This window comes from Tasmannia lanceolata, unplaced genomic scaffold (genome assembly GCF_043159265.1).
Source record: "Tasmannia lanceolata isolate RefF3 unplaced genomic scaffold, GAP_Taslan_0.1 ptg000006l, whole genome shotgun sequence".
Taxonomy (NCBI): Eukaryota; Viridiplantae; Streptophyta; class Magnoliopsida; order Canellales; family Winteraceae; genus Tasmannia; species Tasmannia lanceolata.
In genome coordinates, this window is record NW_027518683.1 from 28,616,210 (window position 1) to 28,636,638 (window position 20,429).

The window sequence follows — 20,429 nt, forward strand, 5'->3', positions numbered from 1 at the left end:
TGTTGTTCTTTTTTTCTTCAGTTTCTTCTGTTTCGATCCCTCGTACCGTTGCAGAGGCCTTGGCACACCCTGGTTGGCGTGCTGCTATGGATGCAGAGATGGGGGCCCTTCATACTAATAACACTTGGCAGTTGGTGTCTCTTCCCCATGGGGCTCGTGTTGTGGGTTGCAAATGGGTATCTACTGTGAAATATCTCCAAGATGGGAAGGTGGAACGGCTGAAAGCTCGGTTAGTTGCAAAGAGGTATACGCAAACTTATGGGATTGATTATACAGATACTTTTTCTCCAGTGACGAAGATTCCCTTTATCAGAGTTCTGCTATGTCTTGCTGTCAACATGTCCTGGCCTATTTTCCAGTTGGATGTTAAAAATGCTTTCTTGCATGGTGATCTGCAAGAAGAGGTTTATGCCCTTAAGCAGTCTCCTCGTGCGTGGTTTGGGCGGTTTAGCGAGGCTGTAGTACGATTTGGGATGAAACCATGTGCCGTGGATCACTTAGCGTTCAACATGCAGTCTAAAGAAGGTCGCATATTTCTAATTGTTATGTGGATGATATTATTAGTACTGGAAGCGACAGTGGTGGCATACAGAGGATGAAGGATTTTCTTCAGAAATAGTTTTGCACTAAGGACCTTAGTCGCTTGCGATACTTCCTTGTCATAGATGTGGCATATTCGCGTCAAGGACTATCTCAATCTCAAAAGAAATATACATTGGATATATTGGAAAGAGCAAAGCTAATTGAGATTCCTATGGATCCAAACATTAAGCTTTCTCCTGATCTGGGGGAGCTACTGGATGACCCGAGTAGATACAGACGTCTGGCGAGCAAGTTGATCTATCTCACTGTGACTCGTCCTGACATTTCTTATGTAGTTAGTGTAGTGAGTCAGTTTATGAGTGCTCCCAGAACATCTCACTAGTCTGCGCTTACACAGGTTTTGAAGTATTTAAAGAAAGGTCCTTTACTTCTTTAGAAAACATCATCACATGAGTATTGAAGGGTATTCTGATGTAGATTGAGCAGGATCTCCTGCAGACAGAATGTCGATTACTGGTTATTTTACCTTCGTCGGAGATAATTTGGTTTCAATGAAAAGCAAGAAGCAAGAGGCATTATTTTCACAAGGATGAATGATCAGATTGCAGATATGTTCACCAAGCCCTTGAGTAGGATAAGGTTAAATGAGTTATGTAACAAGTTGGGGATGTATGATATATATACTCCAGCTTGAGGGGGAGTGTTAGTAACTTAGTGTATGTATGTGCACAGATGTGCGCACATCCGCTTATGGGGGTATTCTTGTCTATTTATGTAGCCCTATAATCACACTTGTAAATATAATATTTTTGTGGGTCACTCACACTCTCTCTCTCTCTCTCTCTCTCTCTCTCTCTCTCTCTCTCTCTCTCTCTCTCTCTCTCTCTCTCTCGTTTCATCTTCTTTTTCTCTTCTTCATACCTTCGAATGTAACAAAGACAAATGGTTAGAAGTTAATTAAAATGAGATTAAGGGCTGATGGGGTTAGTTTTAGGGGTTAGGGTTTTATTGTGGAAAAATCAAAGGGAGTTTTGTGTGTGTGTGTGTGGGGGGGGGGGGGGGGGGGGGGGGGGGCAATGGCTACAAGAGAGGAGAGTCCTCTAATTCCATGGGAGAAGAAGAGAAGAGAAGAGAAAAAAATGGAGGAGAGAGAATGAGAGATAGTTGTGTTACAACTCTCCCACCGAATATATATATATATATATATATATATATATATATATATATATATATATAGAGAGAGAGAGAGAGAGAGAGAGAGAGAGAGAGAGGAAAGTGTTGGTGAGCTTAAGCTCACCAAACTTATGGTGAGCTTAAGCGCCCCAATCACATGGGTCCCACATTTTCTGTAGTGATCCAAACCATTCATTTGCAAGGCTCTATCATAGATAGGGTGTGTACCAAAAATCAGCTCCATAGGATCATCCTAACCCCTCCATTGTAGAGGACAAAAATGGGCAGATTTGTGAACAAATAATGTCTGTCCATTTTGACCTCCACAAATGGATGGGTTAGGATGATCCTATGGAGCTGATTTTTGGTACACACCCCATCTATGTAAGAGCCTTTTAAATGAATGCTTTGGATCATCCTAACAAAGTAGGCCCCAATGTGATTGGGCGCTTAAGCTCACCATAAGTTTGGTGAGCTTAAGCTCACCAACACTTTCCTCATATATATATATATATATATATATATATATATATATATATATATATATATATTGTGTGGGTTACATGAAATGACAGAAATACCCCCATACATGGGTATGTAATACATGTCCACTCTCAACATGTATTTTGTGCTTATTCTAGTATTTCTTGAAGTTTCATCTTAAATGAGCATATGCATTTGTTTTCATAGGATTCCATAATTCCATAATTTTATTGGATTCCATAATTTCATCCGAAACTGACATGTTTCCATTTCCATTATGCACATACTGAAATCTAAACCTAAAATAGTGGGACTTTGAATATCTACCCATATAAGAATCTTTTTATGACGGAGGTCACTCTCTATAAATTATATTTGTTAATTCCATCAGAAGTTTAGCCTGCCGAAGGAGAACTGGAGCGTTCCATTTCAACTCATGTTTAATTTAGTTTAGGAGCCTTAGGCTCTGGGAGTGTGGTTGCATTGTGGATATAGTCTCACATAATTAGAGTAGATGTCTCGGACAGTGGTTTGTTGTTGATATTCCCAGTCTTTTAAATTTTTCTTTTTGGTGATGTGATTAATGTGCCACATGCATGATCTTGAGGTGGATTTGTCCACTAAGTGGGGAAATTAACCCACAGTAGTAACAATATTGGTTTTTTGGCTTCTTCCTCATCTTTCTCTTCTCCAACAAATCCTAGGCTTTGCACGGGAATCCGCCTGTTCTTGAGAATGGAGTCTGTTTCCAGCTAAGGAGGGCATTGGAAGCATAGCACTTGAGAGAGGATGGGGAGAATGAGAGAATACACATCTCTTTGTGGCTAGAGAGATTGGTTCATGTTTCCTCGTATCTTCGTGTTTACTCATATCTGGACTTGAACCACGAGATCTCCATGTTGAACGGGTTGTGCTCCCTGTGATCGAGATTTCGTTGGGGTTCTTGATCCTAAAAGAACCCCTTCTGCACTGACCTACTTCATGCCATTTGAAGAAGGTAGTTCCTATTTGTTTTTGTTTTGGTTTTGTTGTTCGCCGCAGATCTGTTTGATGAGGGTTTGGCTATACCTGGTATTGGCCATCGGCCATGGCAGATCTGGATTGGCCTCCGTGCAAAGGGGACTCCTCCTCCCCCTTTGAATGAGGAAAAAAACTATGCAGCACCTTTAACTAAGAATATCTACCCAAGATCTCTCTCTCTCTCTCTCTCTCTCTCTCTCTCTCTAGTGGTTCTACCCAAGATCTCTTTTGGCATTAAAAAACCATCTAATACTTATTATGTGGAACTGTCATCATTCTTCACTGAAGAGGAAGTTCAGAAGGTCGTAGAACAATTTGCATACTCGATCATTGCGAAGTGTTCTTACGTCCACCACCACATCTTTGAAATCAAGAATCATACTTCCAATTATTTTCATGTGTTGGAAGATTTTGTGACAAGTACACTAGATCAAAGGCCTCTCATGCTAAGGTTCAACAACGAAACTGATTTTGTCAAAGTTTGGATGAAGGAGGTAATATACATCAAAGACTTTCTATTTAGGTTCTTCTGATTGGCTCCATTCCAAATCGGTCTCAAAACTTTTATCATCCCCAGCTGGATCAATTCACCTGCCCTTCATCCGTTCTTTTACAATGAGGCTCTGATTAAATCCAAAGGCAGATTGATTGGGCATGTACTCAAAGTTGATATTCCGACCATTCATGGTACCAGAACAGATGTAACGAGGTTGTGTGTAGGAGATAGTTCTGAAGTTGTTGGGTTTGTCTCCTAGAAATGGAATCTGGGAAAATGGTAAATGAACAACTTCCTAGCTATTGTAGCCACAGCTTTAAAATTGGTCATAGTGTTGAAGAATGTAACCAAAATGAGAGAGAGCTGTATCAAAAAATGATGATTTGAAAAAAGGAGCAAAGGAACAATTCTATATGGTGGAAGAGGCTAAAGAGTTGTGACCAAATGAATAGAGGTGACCAAAAACATACAAAGGAGTGAAGAACTATTAATGTTGTGGAAGAACAGGCAGAGTCAAAGAATTCTAAAGATGAAACTCATACAACGACAAAGATGGGTGGAAATGGCTTTTTAGATCAATACCAAGGCTAGTATTTTACATCCAATGGATGAAGAGAATCATGAATCACTTGAAATTCAGAATCTCTCCTCCCAGGTGGAGCAGCAGGTTCTTGAGGAAACTGGATTCGAAACAGTACCAGACAAAACAGTTACCTGTCCTGGTATAAATATGGTGTATGTATTATGGATAAATAGTGAGTCAGCAAATATAACTGAAAAACCTACAGATAATGGAATCGCCGTACTCCTGGTGACCTCTTTATATTCGCAGACCACACTTAAGTATAGCAAGCTGACAAACAATTTAATGGCTTTATCTACAAAGATGAACCAATTTTAAAAAGTTTGCTTCAAGTCTTTTACCATTTGTTCAGCTGGTCTCATTGTTCTATTGTAGATCCACTTACATCTTATGGTTTTAATACCTAATGTGGACCTAGTAGAGTCCATATCCTATTGGAATAAATAGATTTCATATTGAATCTCATGGAATTAAGCTACTCATTGGCATCGATGTACAACATCACTTTCTTGTAACTTGTAGGATCATATAGTTAACCTTGCCTTGGTAGATTAATCTACTAGGGTCCACTAGTCCTAATATTACGAAAGCAAAGGAGTGAATTAAAGGTCACAATGTACAAGATTATGCATTTTACTACTCTCAAGGTCCTTGTTCTACTAGTCTCGGGTTCTTCTCCAAGAGCAATCTTATCTCTTGTACAACCATAGAGGATCACATCCCCTTGACAAAAAGTGGCATTCCTGTTAATAAAAATAATAATTTTGCTTGTTGTGATGACAGTACTGAAGCCCCTAACATCTGACTGTGACATTTAATAAGTACATCTCTGTTATTCCCATTTCCAACTTGTCTGTTCTCACTATGGTATTACACATCTCTTATGGTCTTTAACTCTTTATGGGAGACTAGAGACAATTATTTTGAGAAGATTGATTGCAATCTCTAAGGTGATGTCTTTCAAATAACTGGTCAGTTCTACAAGCTTTATCTAATAAGTATGATTTCACATCTCTGCTACACCAATGAGTTAGGGTTTGCAGACTAAGACCACGCAGACAAAATGACACATAATTCTTTATAGTCCCTGAACATACACATGACATGAATTTTTATACTCTAGACGAGTAGAAATAAAAAATACAAGTAATTGTAGGTTTTCTACTTCAGATCTAAATTCTTTAAACTTTTTAAAGTGTTCAGGCCAAGGTTTGATCAGATATATTCAAACATACCTAGAATAATCATAGCTCATTGCTCTAGGTGATACTCATTGACCAATGCTCAATGTTTTGTTTCTCTCGACGAAACCACTCTCTGACCAACACTCATTGCTTTATGTGATACTCCACATCGACTAGTGCTCAATCTTTCATTGCTCTCGACGGCAACACTCACCGACAAACGCTCGTTGCTCTCGGTGATACTCCTTGTCAACCAACGCCCAGTCTTTCATTGCTCTCGGCGACAACACTTGCTAACCAACGCTTGACCGACCAACGCTCAATTTTCATTTCTCTCGGCAACACTACTCGCTGACCAATGCTCGTTGCTCTAGGTGATACTTTGTTAGAGTTGGTGCCCTAAAACCCAATATATTTCGTATGTTAATCAATAAAAGTTAAATATGTGTGACATGCTACTTGTTATTGACACGTATCTGTCCTTAGGTAGCAAAGTAGGAAACTCATGCTCATGGATTCACAGATCCTTGGGAGCAAGGAGATATGGGATTCCGGTTCTTTACAAACCTTAATAGTTCCTAGTTGGGGTTGAGGTTGGACACCCCCTCCTGTATACAACTAGCATCTATCTTGTCTGCATGCACGAGATGTGGAGTGACTTATCTCAATCACTCGGGTAGTAGACTCTAAGCAACATATAATGGGTACGTCAATGAGATTGTGTACTGAACATGATCACATTAGAATAGCTTGTGAACAGGAGACAGTTGAGCTATTCTACGAGACAGGACCCTTTACATGTCTTTTGACCTGAGGGCTCATATTGGTCTGTTGGCGAGTCTCTCATTCATGGTCTATCTAATCGTGATTCTCTTAGAGTCACCAGAGGATGGTACTGGAGTGTTGGACAAACCTTCGAGGTCAATAGTGATGCCCAACATGGAATTCTCCGCCTATTTAATAGGATAACATCTACGGTTTTGGTCAGAGCAATAGGCCTAGAAAAATACCTGGCCAGGTGGATTTGATAAGTGTATATCAAAATGATTTCATAAAATAAGTTTTGAAATGGTTTTAGCAAATGCATTTGCGGGCCAACACTGCTTGACTAAAAGGTATCCGTGAGTGAGTTTAGGGGGTTGTTGATGTCCACCCCCGTAGGACTCAACTCGGTAGATGTGGACATGGAGAAAGGACTTGCACATTTGATGTGATTAGGGGTATGATGATTTGACAGTTATCTCCAGGGTTATTTTCAACTCGTAGGACTCAATGCGATTGTAGCATTAGCTACGGAGCAATAATCACAGTGGGGCCCACTTGTAGGTTCTGCAGGATTTACCGTTGAATCCCTGCTACGATCCTACTCACTACTCAATTGACTAATTATAATCTATTAGATAGAGGTCCCGCCGCATTTATTTAGTTGCATACACGAACTAGTTTCGTGGCATTGGATGCATTGAAAGGATATACACAATGTATATAGTGTATTTGCACTATGGGATACGTTGGGAATACCAAAATGGTTAAGTATTAACCATAAAAGTTATTTTGGAAATTATAGAAAAATATGGATGGAGCTTTTATCCCATTGGATGGGAGGAAATATGTTTATTTACTTAAGAAAATTAAATAAACAATTGTAAGTTTAGCTTATATACTGGTTTTACTAAAACAGTCATAACTTACTCATCTCTTGGCCAAAATTAATGTGTAAATACTTTTTTCAAAGAACTTTGAAAGTTCTGCAACTCTGTAGTTTATGATTTTTTTTTATTTCGTTCATTTACTTGTCCAAAAATGAGGTCGAAATTTTACCTACAACATTATAGCGAGAATGTAGAAAAAGTAAAGAGTATAGGAGATATTTTAGGGATTGTTTTTATCTAATAAAGCAACCCACGTTTTTTACTTGAAAAACTCAATTTAGGGATTTGTAAAAGTCCAAGAATTTCTAAAAATAATCCTCACATTGTTTGGTTTCTATTTTGAAAAAGCAAACTAGCTTGTTTCTAAATTGGAGCTTCCAATTGTGGCTAGTTTCCATTGTTTTTAAGAATTCTCTAGAAACTGTGGATTGTGCATATGGAAATTGAGAACTCTATAAATATAAGACATATTGGTGGAGTTTTCTACAGCCCTTACATAATTTCATGTGCTGGAAATTGGTAGAGACACCCCAAAGTCTTTCTCTTCTTCTTCTTCAATTCCATCAACTAGTTTTATCTTTTGTGAGTCAAAGACAAACATCCAACCAAGCTCCATTGATCTAAATACATATTCCCATATTATAATTTGATTTAAATCAGATTATAAAGTAAACAAAGAGTTGTTTACAAGATCCTTTGTGCAACGAAAAGAATCCATCGGTTCAACTTGCGGTTTCACATCGATTAGATCGTTGGCGGATATTCGAGGAGTAGATCATGCATACGTTTTTCTTCTCATCATCAAAATAAGGTATTTATATTTTTGTTTATTAAATCACTATAAAATCAATTAGTCCATATGAATCCTGGGTTAGAGCAGAATTTTTGTTCTACACTGTTTAATTTTGCGCTATGCATAACAATTTTGCTCGAGGTTTTTCTAAATTTCTAACAAGTGGTATCAGAGATAATTAGGGAATAGATTATGAGACTAACGAATCAAAGATAGATCATGTGGTGATCCGCTGTGAGTCCGGACGTTTATCCCGGCTATCCGATGTTCCTAGTCTTTGTGTGTTTTAATAAACATAGGATTGCTTGTCAGAAAACAACAAAACTGAATCACATGGTGGATTTATGAACTTATCGCTTTACATTGGTTGGAAAGTAGACTCGAATACAAATCCAACGTTTCAAGAATCATCGAAATCCGAAGAGCGGTTCACGAAATATGATTTTTCAAAGTTTCGAAAAAGTTGCTGGAATTCAGGAAATTAATTTCGAAAATTAATTTGGTTTTTTGTTTCTCCATCCTAAACGATTTGTAAAGCCTATTACCCAGGCATATAATTTTTAAATAATGTCTTGGGGTGTATGTAGCATGATTAGATCCTTGAGAAAGCATTCGAGTAACTATATCCTACTCAAAGTTACTCGAAAGGTAATGCTATCCGGATTGTGTTCCCGGTATGGAACAATTTTGTTTTTCACAAATCAAACGATCTTGTTTTCGCGCAAAATTTTGTATGCTGATTTATTAGACCATATAAAAATATTTCATGATGTTTCTAACTAAAATCAGGATGGTTGTGTGATAATCAAAATTGAATTAACCCGGTTTTGTTCGAATTGATCGCTATTGGTGAAAGACGGGCCAAAAGGAGATTGGACCTCAATTCATGCATGAGATGCATGATCTTTTTATGTATGTTATGTTCTGATGATTTGTTTCATGGTTTGTAATATTAAAGTCCACAATGTAATTTAATTATTTTAGTTTTTAATTACTCCCACTGGGCAGTAGGACGGACGACTGGTTTCCCATGCAAATTGATTATGATGTATAGATTACCTAGGCTAGTGTACGTCACTAGGGTAGTTTATATTTGTTTGTCCAAGACCATTTGAAGATGAGATCATTCTCTTGGTGCTCAATCGATGGATCATGGATACTGCGGCATGGCAATGCTCTAGATTGACTGGCAGATGGAGGCAAATTCTATCTAACCAAAGAGGGACGCACTTGCTGGTGTTGCTGATGATAATATGCTTCATATAATGAGGCAAATCAGATTACACTTGTTTGGGAATTCGCTTTGAGGCCAGCAAAGTTCTCGTTGTGCCGTTGCATAAAGTTGCCCATAATTCACCCTTAATTTGACAATATGGTGTTGTAGGGATTCTCTTATTCAAATAAGGTTAGTGGGAGAATCCCTATGATCCAAGATACTAAATTGGGTTTCCTAGATGGTGTGTTTATTTCTATAGTTTGCTTGTTTGCTTTTCATGTGATGGATGGCATGGTTTGGTTTTGCTGTGTATGTTTTTATTTTATGCAATGGTTGCCTAATCAAACATACACAATGATTATTATTCCGACATTAAATAACCCTCTTAATAATATTAAGTTGATAAACGGGGTTAAGTAGAAATGACAAGACCTCGTGGCATTCCATAGCCATCTAACCGTTGGCTAGTCTAGGAAATAGGACGGTCACAAGCCAAAGCAGAAGCCGATCTTGTTTCTTGACTAGAGTAAACCGTTAGATTCCTACTAGGATAAGGAGAATGTGCATGATACATTAGTTACATGCCATAGCAGAAACCATAGTAGATTGCATAGTTTTCCCAGGTGGTGGGTAAAACTTAACCAAGCAAAGGGTATTGACGCCCAAATGATATACATACTGCAATGCTTGGAGGCCGAACATAAATCGGATCTCAAAAGATTAGATGAATCCACTTATTCAAAGTTATTGAATAAGTTTCCGATGCCCATTGGAGAAATTATACATTTCTCTTGATTCACGAGGCTGAGGGGGCCCGTGAATGAGACGTGCAATGGGCGATTCCATCGTAGATCAAAATTCCAGATCCGATGGATATGTCATGAAATTAACTAAAATGGTAGTTTTGCTAATTATGTTTTTTTCCTTTGCGCGTAGATACCATGACTTCATTCAACCCATTAGCTAAGATCCTAGATAAAAATAAGTTAACTGGTCCAAATTCCCTTAACTGGAAAAGGAACCTAATACTAGTGCTCACAGTCGCTAAAATTTATTGGGTTCTTACCACTGAGGAACCTGAGCTACCTAGTCCCGATGCGCCTCAAGCAGACCACGATAGAAAGTATAAGTGGCTTGAGGACAATGAGATGTCAAAGTGTTACATCCTTGGCTCTATGTCCAATGTGCTGCAACAACGACATATTAGAATGGCAGCAGCCTCGGATATTATGATGAATATTAAATAAATGTTTGGAGGGCAACATCGCACAGCTAGGCTGATGGCGATTAGAGGCCTAATATCCACCAAGATGGTAGAGGGAACCGAGTTAGGGATCACATGCTAAAGATGATGGGCTATCTGAACGAGCTCGACATCTTGGGGGCCATCATAGATGCAGAGACGCAGATCGAGATTGTCTTGTCTTTCCTATGTGGGTCTTTTAAAGAGTTTGTTATGACCTACCACATGAACAAAATGACAATGTTCCTGATAGAGCCGATGAATTAACTTCAAACAGCTGAGGATCTGCAAAAAGAGTAATAAGAAATCTGCCTTCCTTGCAGAGGGTAATGTATCCTCAGCGCCTAAGCCGAAAGGTAAAGGAAAAAGGAAGAGCAAAAGGCCAAGGCTCTAAGAAGAACAAGCCAGTGGTAAAGAACAAGAACTTTCAAATGAAGAAGTCAACCAAGGGCAACGACGGATGCTTCCATTGTGGAAAAACTAGTCATTGGAAGCGGAACTGCAGGAGCTATCTGGCTACCAAGTAGGGCAACAAGCCTACCTCAGGTATGTTGCAAGTATTTGTTGTTGAAACTAATATGATTGGTCCTGTATTTTTCTGGCGTGTTGACACAGGTGCGACCTCACACATCTGCAATATTTTGCAGGGGTTTAGGAAAATCAAAAGGTTGACTGAGGGCAAGCTCACCCTACAGGTTGGAACTGAAGCAAGAATTGTTGTCCAAGTTGTAAGAGATTACGTTTTGGCGTTCTCAGACGGTTATCTAATATTAAAAGATTGTCTCCATGTACCTTCAATAAGATGGAATTTAATTTCAGTTTTAAAATTATTTGATGATGGATATTCTATTAGTTTTAATAAAAGTTTTGTTTTTGGATTTCCTTGATTCAAGGGGAGTAGAGCACTTACCGGCGAGCTTAGGTTCTGTGAGGGCCCAAGCCCTCCTTGTTCCTTTTGTTTTGGGGCCCAAGCCCTTCTCGATTCCCTCGGTTTAAGATATCCAAGAATAGGATGAAGTACAAAGCTAGCCACGATGAAGGAATGTCAAGGTTGGGGGACTGGACCTGTAAAAGCTGCAGGTATTTCAACTTTAAATGGCGTAAGGTGTGTAGAAGATGCAATGCGAAAAGGTCTGGTAGAGTATCTCTTTCCCCCAAACCCAATATGGAGGAGATAAGGGTCTGGGCAGATTCCAGGAACACTTCATTTTTTAATAGAAATGGAACACCAACTATTCTAGTATCTGGAGAGGAAATCAATGATAGAAAGTTGATCTTGCGCCAATGCTTAATTGGGAGGCCGAAACAGTACGAGTGAAACCTAGACGATCTTTGGCGATGGGCTCGATGGTTTTGGGATATCCCATCTCTCCCTAAACCGTCCATTTTGGCTGCTGACGAGGTTCTTTTTATGTTCGAAGAGGAGAGTATGGCATCCAAATTATCACAGATGGGGGGGGGGGGGACTGCGTGTGGAAGTCAATTGTTGTCTCTTAAAGCCTGGAATAAGGACTATCAACAGGGGTATGAAGCCATCTGGGTCAAATTTCTTGGAATTCCTCTCACGCATTGGCGGTTTCAACAGTCGAAGCTTTGGGGGCGATATTTGGTGGTCCTTGAAATAGACATGAAAGGACACCATTCTGATTGTATGAGATTCGTGTCGGCAAAAATACTCGCACCAGAATGGAAATTTACGCTATCATTTGTGGATCTTCAGGTACAAGAATCGACTTTCAAAATTGGTGTTGAGGTCTTCAAGGGATCATCAAGGGTATCATTTTGGGAATTCAAAAGAGGTGGGTCTATGATTTGGCAAATGGATTTGGACATTAGGACGCAACTTAGTTAGGGTCAAAGACTGCAACATAGTTGGGGTCTAGGGGTGCAACTCGGTTGATCCAAGGGGTGACACAGTTTGGGAGGCAAAATATGCACAACACATGGTGCACATGGGCTCGGTCACATTCAGTTTGGGTTCTACCGGGTCGGGTTTGGTTCAGGTTGGATGCGGTTTGGGTTGGGTCAACTCGATTTGGGTTGGGTTGGGTTCGTCCTAGCTTGGGTGGATTGGGTCCAACTCGGTATGAGTGGGTTGGATACAAACTCGGTCATGGGTCATGCCTAATTGGGATGGGTCGAGTGTTGTTGGTTTTGGGCTCGGGTGTTGGTGATAAATGGTGGTGGGAATTATTGGGTAGGCTATTGGGAATGTGTTGGAATATGAGCATAATAGAATGGGTATTGGAGATAGAACGGGTATGGTATGACATGGCCATGACATATCCATATGGATATGTGAGGTCATCGGCATGAGTATGAATGTAGTGGGTAGATGGGGTGTAGGGAGTATGAGGTCATGAGAGATGGCTCAAGATGTATTGTGTTTGGGATGTGAGGATGAGGATACGCTAATATGGAAGTATGGTGATGGGTATGATGGTGGGTATTAATGGGATATAACCATGAAGTCTAACGGGGGGGTGTGAATGAATTAGGATGAAGTGGAGGTATTGGGGCCGAATGGGTCACACGCTTTGGATTGGGAACATAAGGTCAAATGGTTTGTAGGTGCTGTTGGGTGAGTTAGGACGTTTGGATGTGCGCACTATTTTGGTTAGTGTACTAGAATGAAGTGGAGGTATTGGGGCCGAGTTCGGTGCGGGTTGGACCGGGTTGATTCGATTCGGAGTTGGACCGGGTGGGTCCGGTTTTACCAAGTGAACCGGGTTAGGTTCGGGTTGGACCAATTCTCGTTGGGTTCGGCTGGGATTGGTCGGAATAAAGTATTGTGTGGGTAAGGCTTTAATTCAATTTGATTAGTGCACAAAGCTAGCACAGTACACATGAACTAGGATTAGGAAACATAGACAGTATTTATTTCATAGGGCCAAAAAATATGCTCACAGTGCTTGGATTTTAATTATGCCTAGCACACTCTACTTATTAGCACACGGACCCTATTTAGGAAGATGGGTTTGATCAAAGCATATACACAGTACACTTGTTGAATATATTGCACATGGAGGTGAGTTGCTTAGGAATTCGAAGTGTACAGTGCTCATAATACACAAGGTGCATGTGGTTATTTGGAGGTCTCACAATACACACAGTGTATAGGAATAAAACCCATGTGGGTTTGGATGCTAATACCAATGGGTTGAGGTCTAAAAGGGCTTGAAGTGTAGGCTAAAGAGTCTAGGTAAAGGCCTAGAGTTGACTTTTGGGAATTTGGATCAATGGTAGCGGATTTCTAGCAACAAAGTTAAGCAAAAAGGGAATAAGGACACTAAAGGAAACATTCCAAATCACAAATTTTACTTAAAACATGTAAACCCTTTTCATCAAATTGACATAATTTTACAATTTTTAGTTTTTTGCATCTCATTGAAAATTTATCAAGCTTGATCGAAATATCTTTTAGATATATGGATTTCAAATTTGTGAACATTCCCAACTTAGAAATTCAAATTAGGAACCTTCACAAATTCAAAAAATCATAGAGAATTGAAGGAGTTTACATGCTTTTCACAAAAATAAAACTGAATTCTATAGATGGTCTACCTCTTGTGAAGCTTGATGAAGACCCTTGATGAAGACCTTTGAATATGATGATTCTTTAGAGATAATAAATCCTTAGTTGGATGTCGCTTCCAAACCCAAGTGATCCAAAAGAATGAATTCGGCCGAAGTGATGTTTTGGCCGAATCGAACAATTTTAGCAAAAGACTAGACGAGGGGGAGAGAGAGACAGAGAGAGTTGGGCGAATTGGGAGGGGAAGATAGGACTGAGAAGATCGTGTCTATTGGGGGAGAATGATTAGGCCTTGCAAAATGTAGGGTTAAGATCAAAAGTGAGATCTTAGGAAAGAATTGAATAGTGAGATCAAAGGATACTAGAATGTTCTCTTTTTAATCTTTGAAACCCTCTAAGGACAGCCATAAACGTCCAATTTGGGAGTGATCTTTTAAAATTCAGAAAGAGATTTCATGGCATAGATCACTCACAAAAATTAGAAAACTATTGTGTACAAGATGATACCATATATCCTAAAGGAATCTTGTAAATTGGAAATAATATAGAACTCAAAGAAACGTCCAATTTGGTTGTTATTGCTAGAAATCTAACCACAAATCAACCCAATTGAATGAGGACATGTATCCTCTTTGATTTTGGGCAATTCATTAAACTAGCAAGCTTGCAACACATGCCACTTTTCCCAAGTTGCAAAATTAGCCCAAAAATCCCAAAAATATTCCAAATTGCAAGAAAATAGGGGTGGGGAAAGCAAGGCACTTTTTCCCAAGCTTGGGAAAATGTGTGGTGAGAAGAGAGAGAAAGTGAAGAAATTGGAATTTTTCGAGATTTTGCAATTATTAAAAAAATTTCTTCCCAATTCTTATTCTCTGATTTTTTTCTTGACACTTTGAGTCCAATATTGCTATAGAAATTCCCATTTTTTATTTTTTCTGATTAATGAGAGCCGTTGATCTTGAACGGCGGATCATTTTTTTTGCCAACAATCAAATTGGCGATCCGATCGAACCGACCAACTTTATTTAATTTTAGATCAAAAATCCCGACCATTAGACTATGGATTAAGGATTTAAAATTTCTGTTGTTGATGATTTGATCAAATGATTTTGACGACTCTCATTCATTTTCATTGATCCGTGTCTTTTCGTAGGGTTTTTCCTCAATTGAGCGACTCAATATTTGATCGGGATTGGGATTGACCCTGATTGATTAAACCTTGACTAAATGACACCAAATTATTGATAGAAACACCTAAATTATTCTCAGCCCTTGATTTAGTGATTTTCAAAAAATCGAGTCTCAGAATGGAATTAGGGCTTGGACTGTAAAGTGACCCCAGCTAATCTTGATCCGATTAGAGATTGGTAAGGTTTGATCATGGTTTGGATGACATACAGTATATGAGTATATGGTAATAGGCCTCTCACATGACTTTGTACCATAAATAGGGCCTTTTAACAATTTTTCGGGTCAAACTAGCATACCGGGTAAATTCCGTCGCCCGTTTCGAACATTTTGGACTTTGGGAGTGTGAAAATTAGTGAAATTCCATGGATCATTTATGGGATATTGTAGGTTAAAGTGTAGCAAAATGGGGGTGTCTACAGTTTTTGGGTTTCTAGGTGGTGCGCATGGGATTATTGAGTTTTTGGGTTTTCAAGTAAGGGTTTTGGGATTTGGGAAAATGCTAGAAAATAAGGATAAAGAACTTTTGACCTTCGTCTTCACGGTGGAAAACTTTTGATCTTCAACCGCAACACTATTCATGCAGTAATATTCAAGCGACATTTGCGACACTGTTCACGCGGCACAATTCACACGACATTGTTCATGCAGTACTGTTTACGCGGTGCTGTTCACGTGAACAGCAACCTTTTTTTTGAAGTTTGGAAGAAAAAGAAAAAAAAAGAAAAAAAAAAGGATGAGAACAGAAGAACCCTAGGGCTCTGATACCATGTTACATTCGAAGGTATGAGAAGAGAAGAAGAAGATGAAACGAGAGAGAGAGATGGGAAGAATGCATTTGTGTGTCTATGTGTTCTCACATACCCACGAAAATATTATATTTATATGTAAGACTAAAGGGTTACATAAATAGATAAGAATACTCGCACATCCACACACACACTAATAGCCTTCATGATCTAAGAACCTTCCCTTACCTTTACGTCTTTGTGGCCGGGATGGCGGTAGTTACTGATTCTTCACTTTTTGACGTGTTTGTGTTGTCGACATTTTTCTCCCGTCTTGGGCCGTCTAATGGTTTGTAGGACAGCTACATATTTGATCGTTGATTGTGACGTTGGTGGTTGCTTGGTTGACTCGTTGAATGTGTTATTAGTGATTCCTATGTTGGTGTTTGTTTGTGGTGGTTTATTGTTGGTGGTGAATTGTTATTGGCAATTTGCTAGTATTGGTGGTGGGTTGTTGGTGGCTCCTTCGTTGTTTGTTGTTATTAGTTGTTTGTAGTTGGTGGTGATTGTAGGTTGGCATTTTTTTGTTTGAGTGGATTTCGTAGTGGATATTGAGTATTACAACTCCTGCATCATCCAGTACTGCTGATGTGTCTTCCATGACCCTCCCTATGATTCTGATGACCTCTATTAAACGCAATGACTCGAATTATCCGGCATGGTCTCATTCTGTTCAGATTTATCTTCATGCACAGGGGACGTCCACTTACCTTAAAAAGGATCCCCTGTCACTTGAGAGGAAGGAGTATGCCCAGTGGTGCCAGGAGGATGCTCACATTCAGACTTTTCTATTCCATAGCATAGAGCCGAAGATTGGTGAGCATATGATGTTTCTTGATACAGCTAGAGATGTCTGGCTTCACGCTGAGACACTTTATTCAAGGGAAAATAATTTGACACGGATATGTGATACTTACTCAACGCTCCTATGTCTGCAGTGTGGTGATAGATCTGTTTCTAAGTATTATTCTGAGTTGTTCCACTTATGTGAGCAGCTTGATGCGTATCAACCCTCCTCTACTGATTTGATCTTGTTGTGTTGGCCAAGCAAAAGAGTGACCTGGTTGTCGTTCAGTTTCTTGATGGCTTGGCGCGAGACTTTCGTCCCATTCGCCAACTGATATTGGGCATGGTTCTTTATCGTCCCTGGCGGAGGTCTTTTCTAGAGTTCAGCGTGCTATGCGGACAGAGTCCCCGATGATTCCTCTATTGAGCAATATGCCCTTGCCGTGCATATTGGTTATGGTCGTGGTGCACGTGGTGGTCGCGGTCGTGGCCGTCGTGGTCGTGGCACTAGCAGAGATTTAGGGGGAGGCAGTGGTGGTGGCGACCGTGGATCCAGTAACTATACCCATTGTGGTATGGAGGGTCACACTATTGATTTCTGCTATGACTTGCCTCCGAAGTTACTCCTTCCCCAGCTACTCGTCATGTTTCTGGTACTACCATAGAGAGCTCCACTGCAGTCCCTCAAGTGCCTGAGACTTCCGATACACTAGTCGTTTCACGAGCCGAGTATGAGCCTTTCTTGAGGTCACAGGATCGAGGAAAACAAGCCACTGCCACACTAGCCAAGGAAGGTAGCAACCCATCCTTCTCTCTCAGTAATTCCAGTTTCTGGCTCATTAACTCTGGAGCCTCCCATCATATGACTGGTAACGATAGACTTCTTAGTTCATTTAAGCCTGGTTCTACATCTACATCTGTCACCTTGGCTAATGGGACAATGTGTCCTATTTTTGGTACGGGGACACATCCGCCAAACTTAGCATGCCCCTCTCTTCTGTTTTATGTGTTCCTAGTTTCCCCGTTAACTTCTTTTTGTTAGTCAGCTTACTCGCTATATTCGTTGTTCTGTAACCTTCTTTCCATCTTATTGTACTTTTTAGGATCTAACGACTAGGAGGATCGGTTCGAGCCATGAGGAGGACGGAGTCTACTATTTTGATCGTGAGGCTCCTCATACTGCCTTACGTACTTCAGTTGATTCATTCTTGTGGCATTATCGTCTCGGTCACCCTCCAGTGGATTAGCTACAGCATTCTTCTATTATGTCTAGTACAGTTAGTACTTTTCATTGTGAGTCATGTCAGTATAGAAAACACCATCGTGTTTCCTTCTCATCACGTTTTGTTAGTTGTGTCTCGAGTCCCTTTGAGTTAGTTCATTCAAATGTTTGGGGACCATATAGAACTCCATCTATCTTTGGTTGTCGATATTCCATTGTATTTGTGGACGATTATTCAAGAATGTCATGGCTATATGTAATGAAAGATCGTTCTAAAGTGTTTAATGTGTTTTGCTCATTTTATGATGAAATTTCTACCCAATATTCTTGTTCTATTAAATGCTTGCGCACTGACAATGCTCGTGAATATTTTTCTGCTTCTAATGGCTTTCAACAGTTCTTATCTAGTCATGGCATTATTCACCAGTCCTCATGTGCCCATACTTCTCGGCAAAATGGGGTTGCTGAGAGAAAACTTAGATATCTTGTTGACATGGCACGCACCCTGTTGTTTCAGATGAGTGTTCAAAAGACGTATTGGGCCGATGCTGTCCTTACATCCTGTTTTCTGGCGAACCGTCTCCCTTCATCCGTCTTATAGAATCGTTCGCCCTTCTTAGTTTTACATCCCTCTAGAAACCCTTTTCCACTACCTCCTCGAGTCTTTGGGTGCACTTGCTTTGGTCACAACCTAACTCCTTGCCTAAATAAGCTAGATCTTCGTGCCATCAAGTGTATTTTCCTTGGCTACTCTCAAACTCGGAAGGGGTATCGTTGTTACAGTCCTCAGCTCCGTCGTGTATCAATCTGTTGATGTCACGTTCTTTGAGGACACCCCATACTTTACCAGGTCCGTTGTTACACCCTCCCCTGACCCATCACTTCTGTTGTCATTACCAGTTCCTCATGTATTTACGTCCCACATGTGCAGATGGCGCCTCATGCGTGCCACCTCCTCCACAGCCCGTTGGACCCACATCTAATTCTGAGGTAATTGTTTCTTCTTCTGTACCTGATGATGCTCCTATCTCATCACACACGTTCTCGTTCTGCCATTCATTTTATTTCTAATGTGGTTTCTTATGCTCATATGTCACCCAGTTACCATTCATATATGTCTTCTGTATCCTCTGTTTTTGCTCCTCATTATGTTGTAGAGGCCTTAGCTCATCCTGGTTGGCGAGCTGTGATGGGTGCAAAGATGGGTGCTCTTCAGTCTAATCCTACTTGGCAGTCGATTACTCTTCCTCCTTGGGCTCAGGCTATGGGTTGTAAGTGGGTGTTTACCGTCAAATACCTAACCGATGGGACAATGGAAAAGATTGAAGACGCATTTGGTTGCAAAGGGGTACACACAGACATATGGTATTGATTACACGGACATGTTCTCCCCTGTGGCTAAAATTCCATCAGTCCGAGTTTTGATCTCTCTTGCAGTCAACATATCACAGCCGCTTTTCTAGTTGGATGTCAAGAATGCCTTCTTCCATGGTGATTTGAAGGAAGAAGTCTACATGGGGCAACCTCCTGGATATGTTGCTTAGGGGGAGATGAGGCATGTCGTCTGTCGGTTGAGTAAGGCCCTATATGGCCTTAAACAATCTCCTCGCGCCTGGTTTGGGAGTTTCAGTGAGGCAGTGGTACGATTCGGTATGACACAGTCTGCTGTAGACCATTCGATATGTAGTTCGCAGTCAAAGGATGGTCGGATCTTTCAGGTTGTTTACGTAGATGACATCATCATAAGCGACAGTTCAGGTATGGAGAGACTGAAGGATTTCCTTTAGAAAGAATTTTGAACCAAAGATCTTGGACGCCTGAGATACTTTCTTGGGATAAAGGTAGCATATTCACGTGAGGGACTATATCTGTCATAAAGAAAGTATGCACTGGATATATTGGAAGAGATGGGTCTTCTGGGAGCGAAGCCAATTGAGACACCTATGGACCCAAACGTCAAGCTTTCTCCTGGATGCAGACGCCTAGTTGGAAAACTGATCTACCTTATTGTGATTCGTCCAAACATTTCTTTCGCAGTCAGTGTAGGCAGCCAGTTCATGAGTACGCAACGGACATCTCACTGGTCAGCAATCGCCCAAATTGTAAGATATTTGAAGAAAGCTCATGGAAAATGATTGTTCTTCAGAAAGCATCGTCACATGAGGATTGAGAGGTATTCAGATGCAGATTGGGCAGGATACCCCGCAGAAAAAAGGTCTACCACTAGTTATTGTACCTTTATTGGAGGTAATTTAATATCATGGAAGAGTAAGAAGCAGGACGTAGTGGCCTAGTTGAGTGAAGGGCAGGTTGAGATCATTTGTGTCTGAGATTGGGTTGCCTTACTCATCACCTGCTTTGACAACAAGGCAGCCATTCACATAGCATTGAATCCAGTCTTCCATGAGAGGACAAAGCACATAGCAGTGGCCTGTCAGGATTCAAAAAAGGGTGATCTGCACTGTTTTCACAAGGTCAAATGATCGGATAGCAGATATATTCACCAACCCTCAAAGCAGAGCAA

General features: G+C 40.3%; 1 protein-coding gene across 1 annotated transcript in view; it reads right to left on the bottom strand.

Annotated features, from left to right (window-relative positions):
- Positions 1–667: 667 nt before the first annotated feature.
- The window catches only part of LOC143878536 (reticulon-like protein B16), a 35,755-nt gene continuing 15,993 nt past the window's right edge, over positions 668–20,429 (bottom strand). Inside the window, exon 6 of the mRNA XM_077380808.1 lies at positions 668–1,035. Within this exon, the coding sequence (XP_077236923.1) occupies positions 989–1,035 (47 nt within the window). The 3' untranslated portion in view covers positions 668–988. The remainder of the gene's footprint in view (positions 1,036–20,429) is intronic.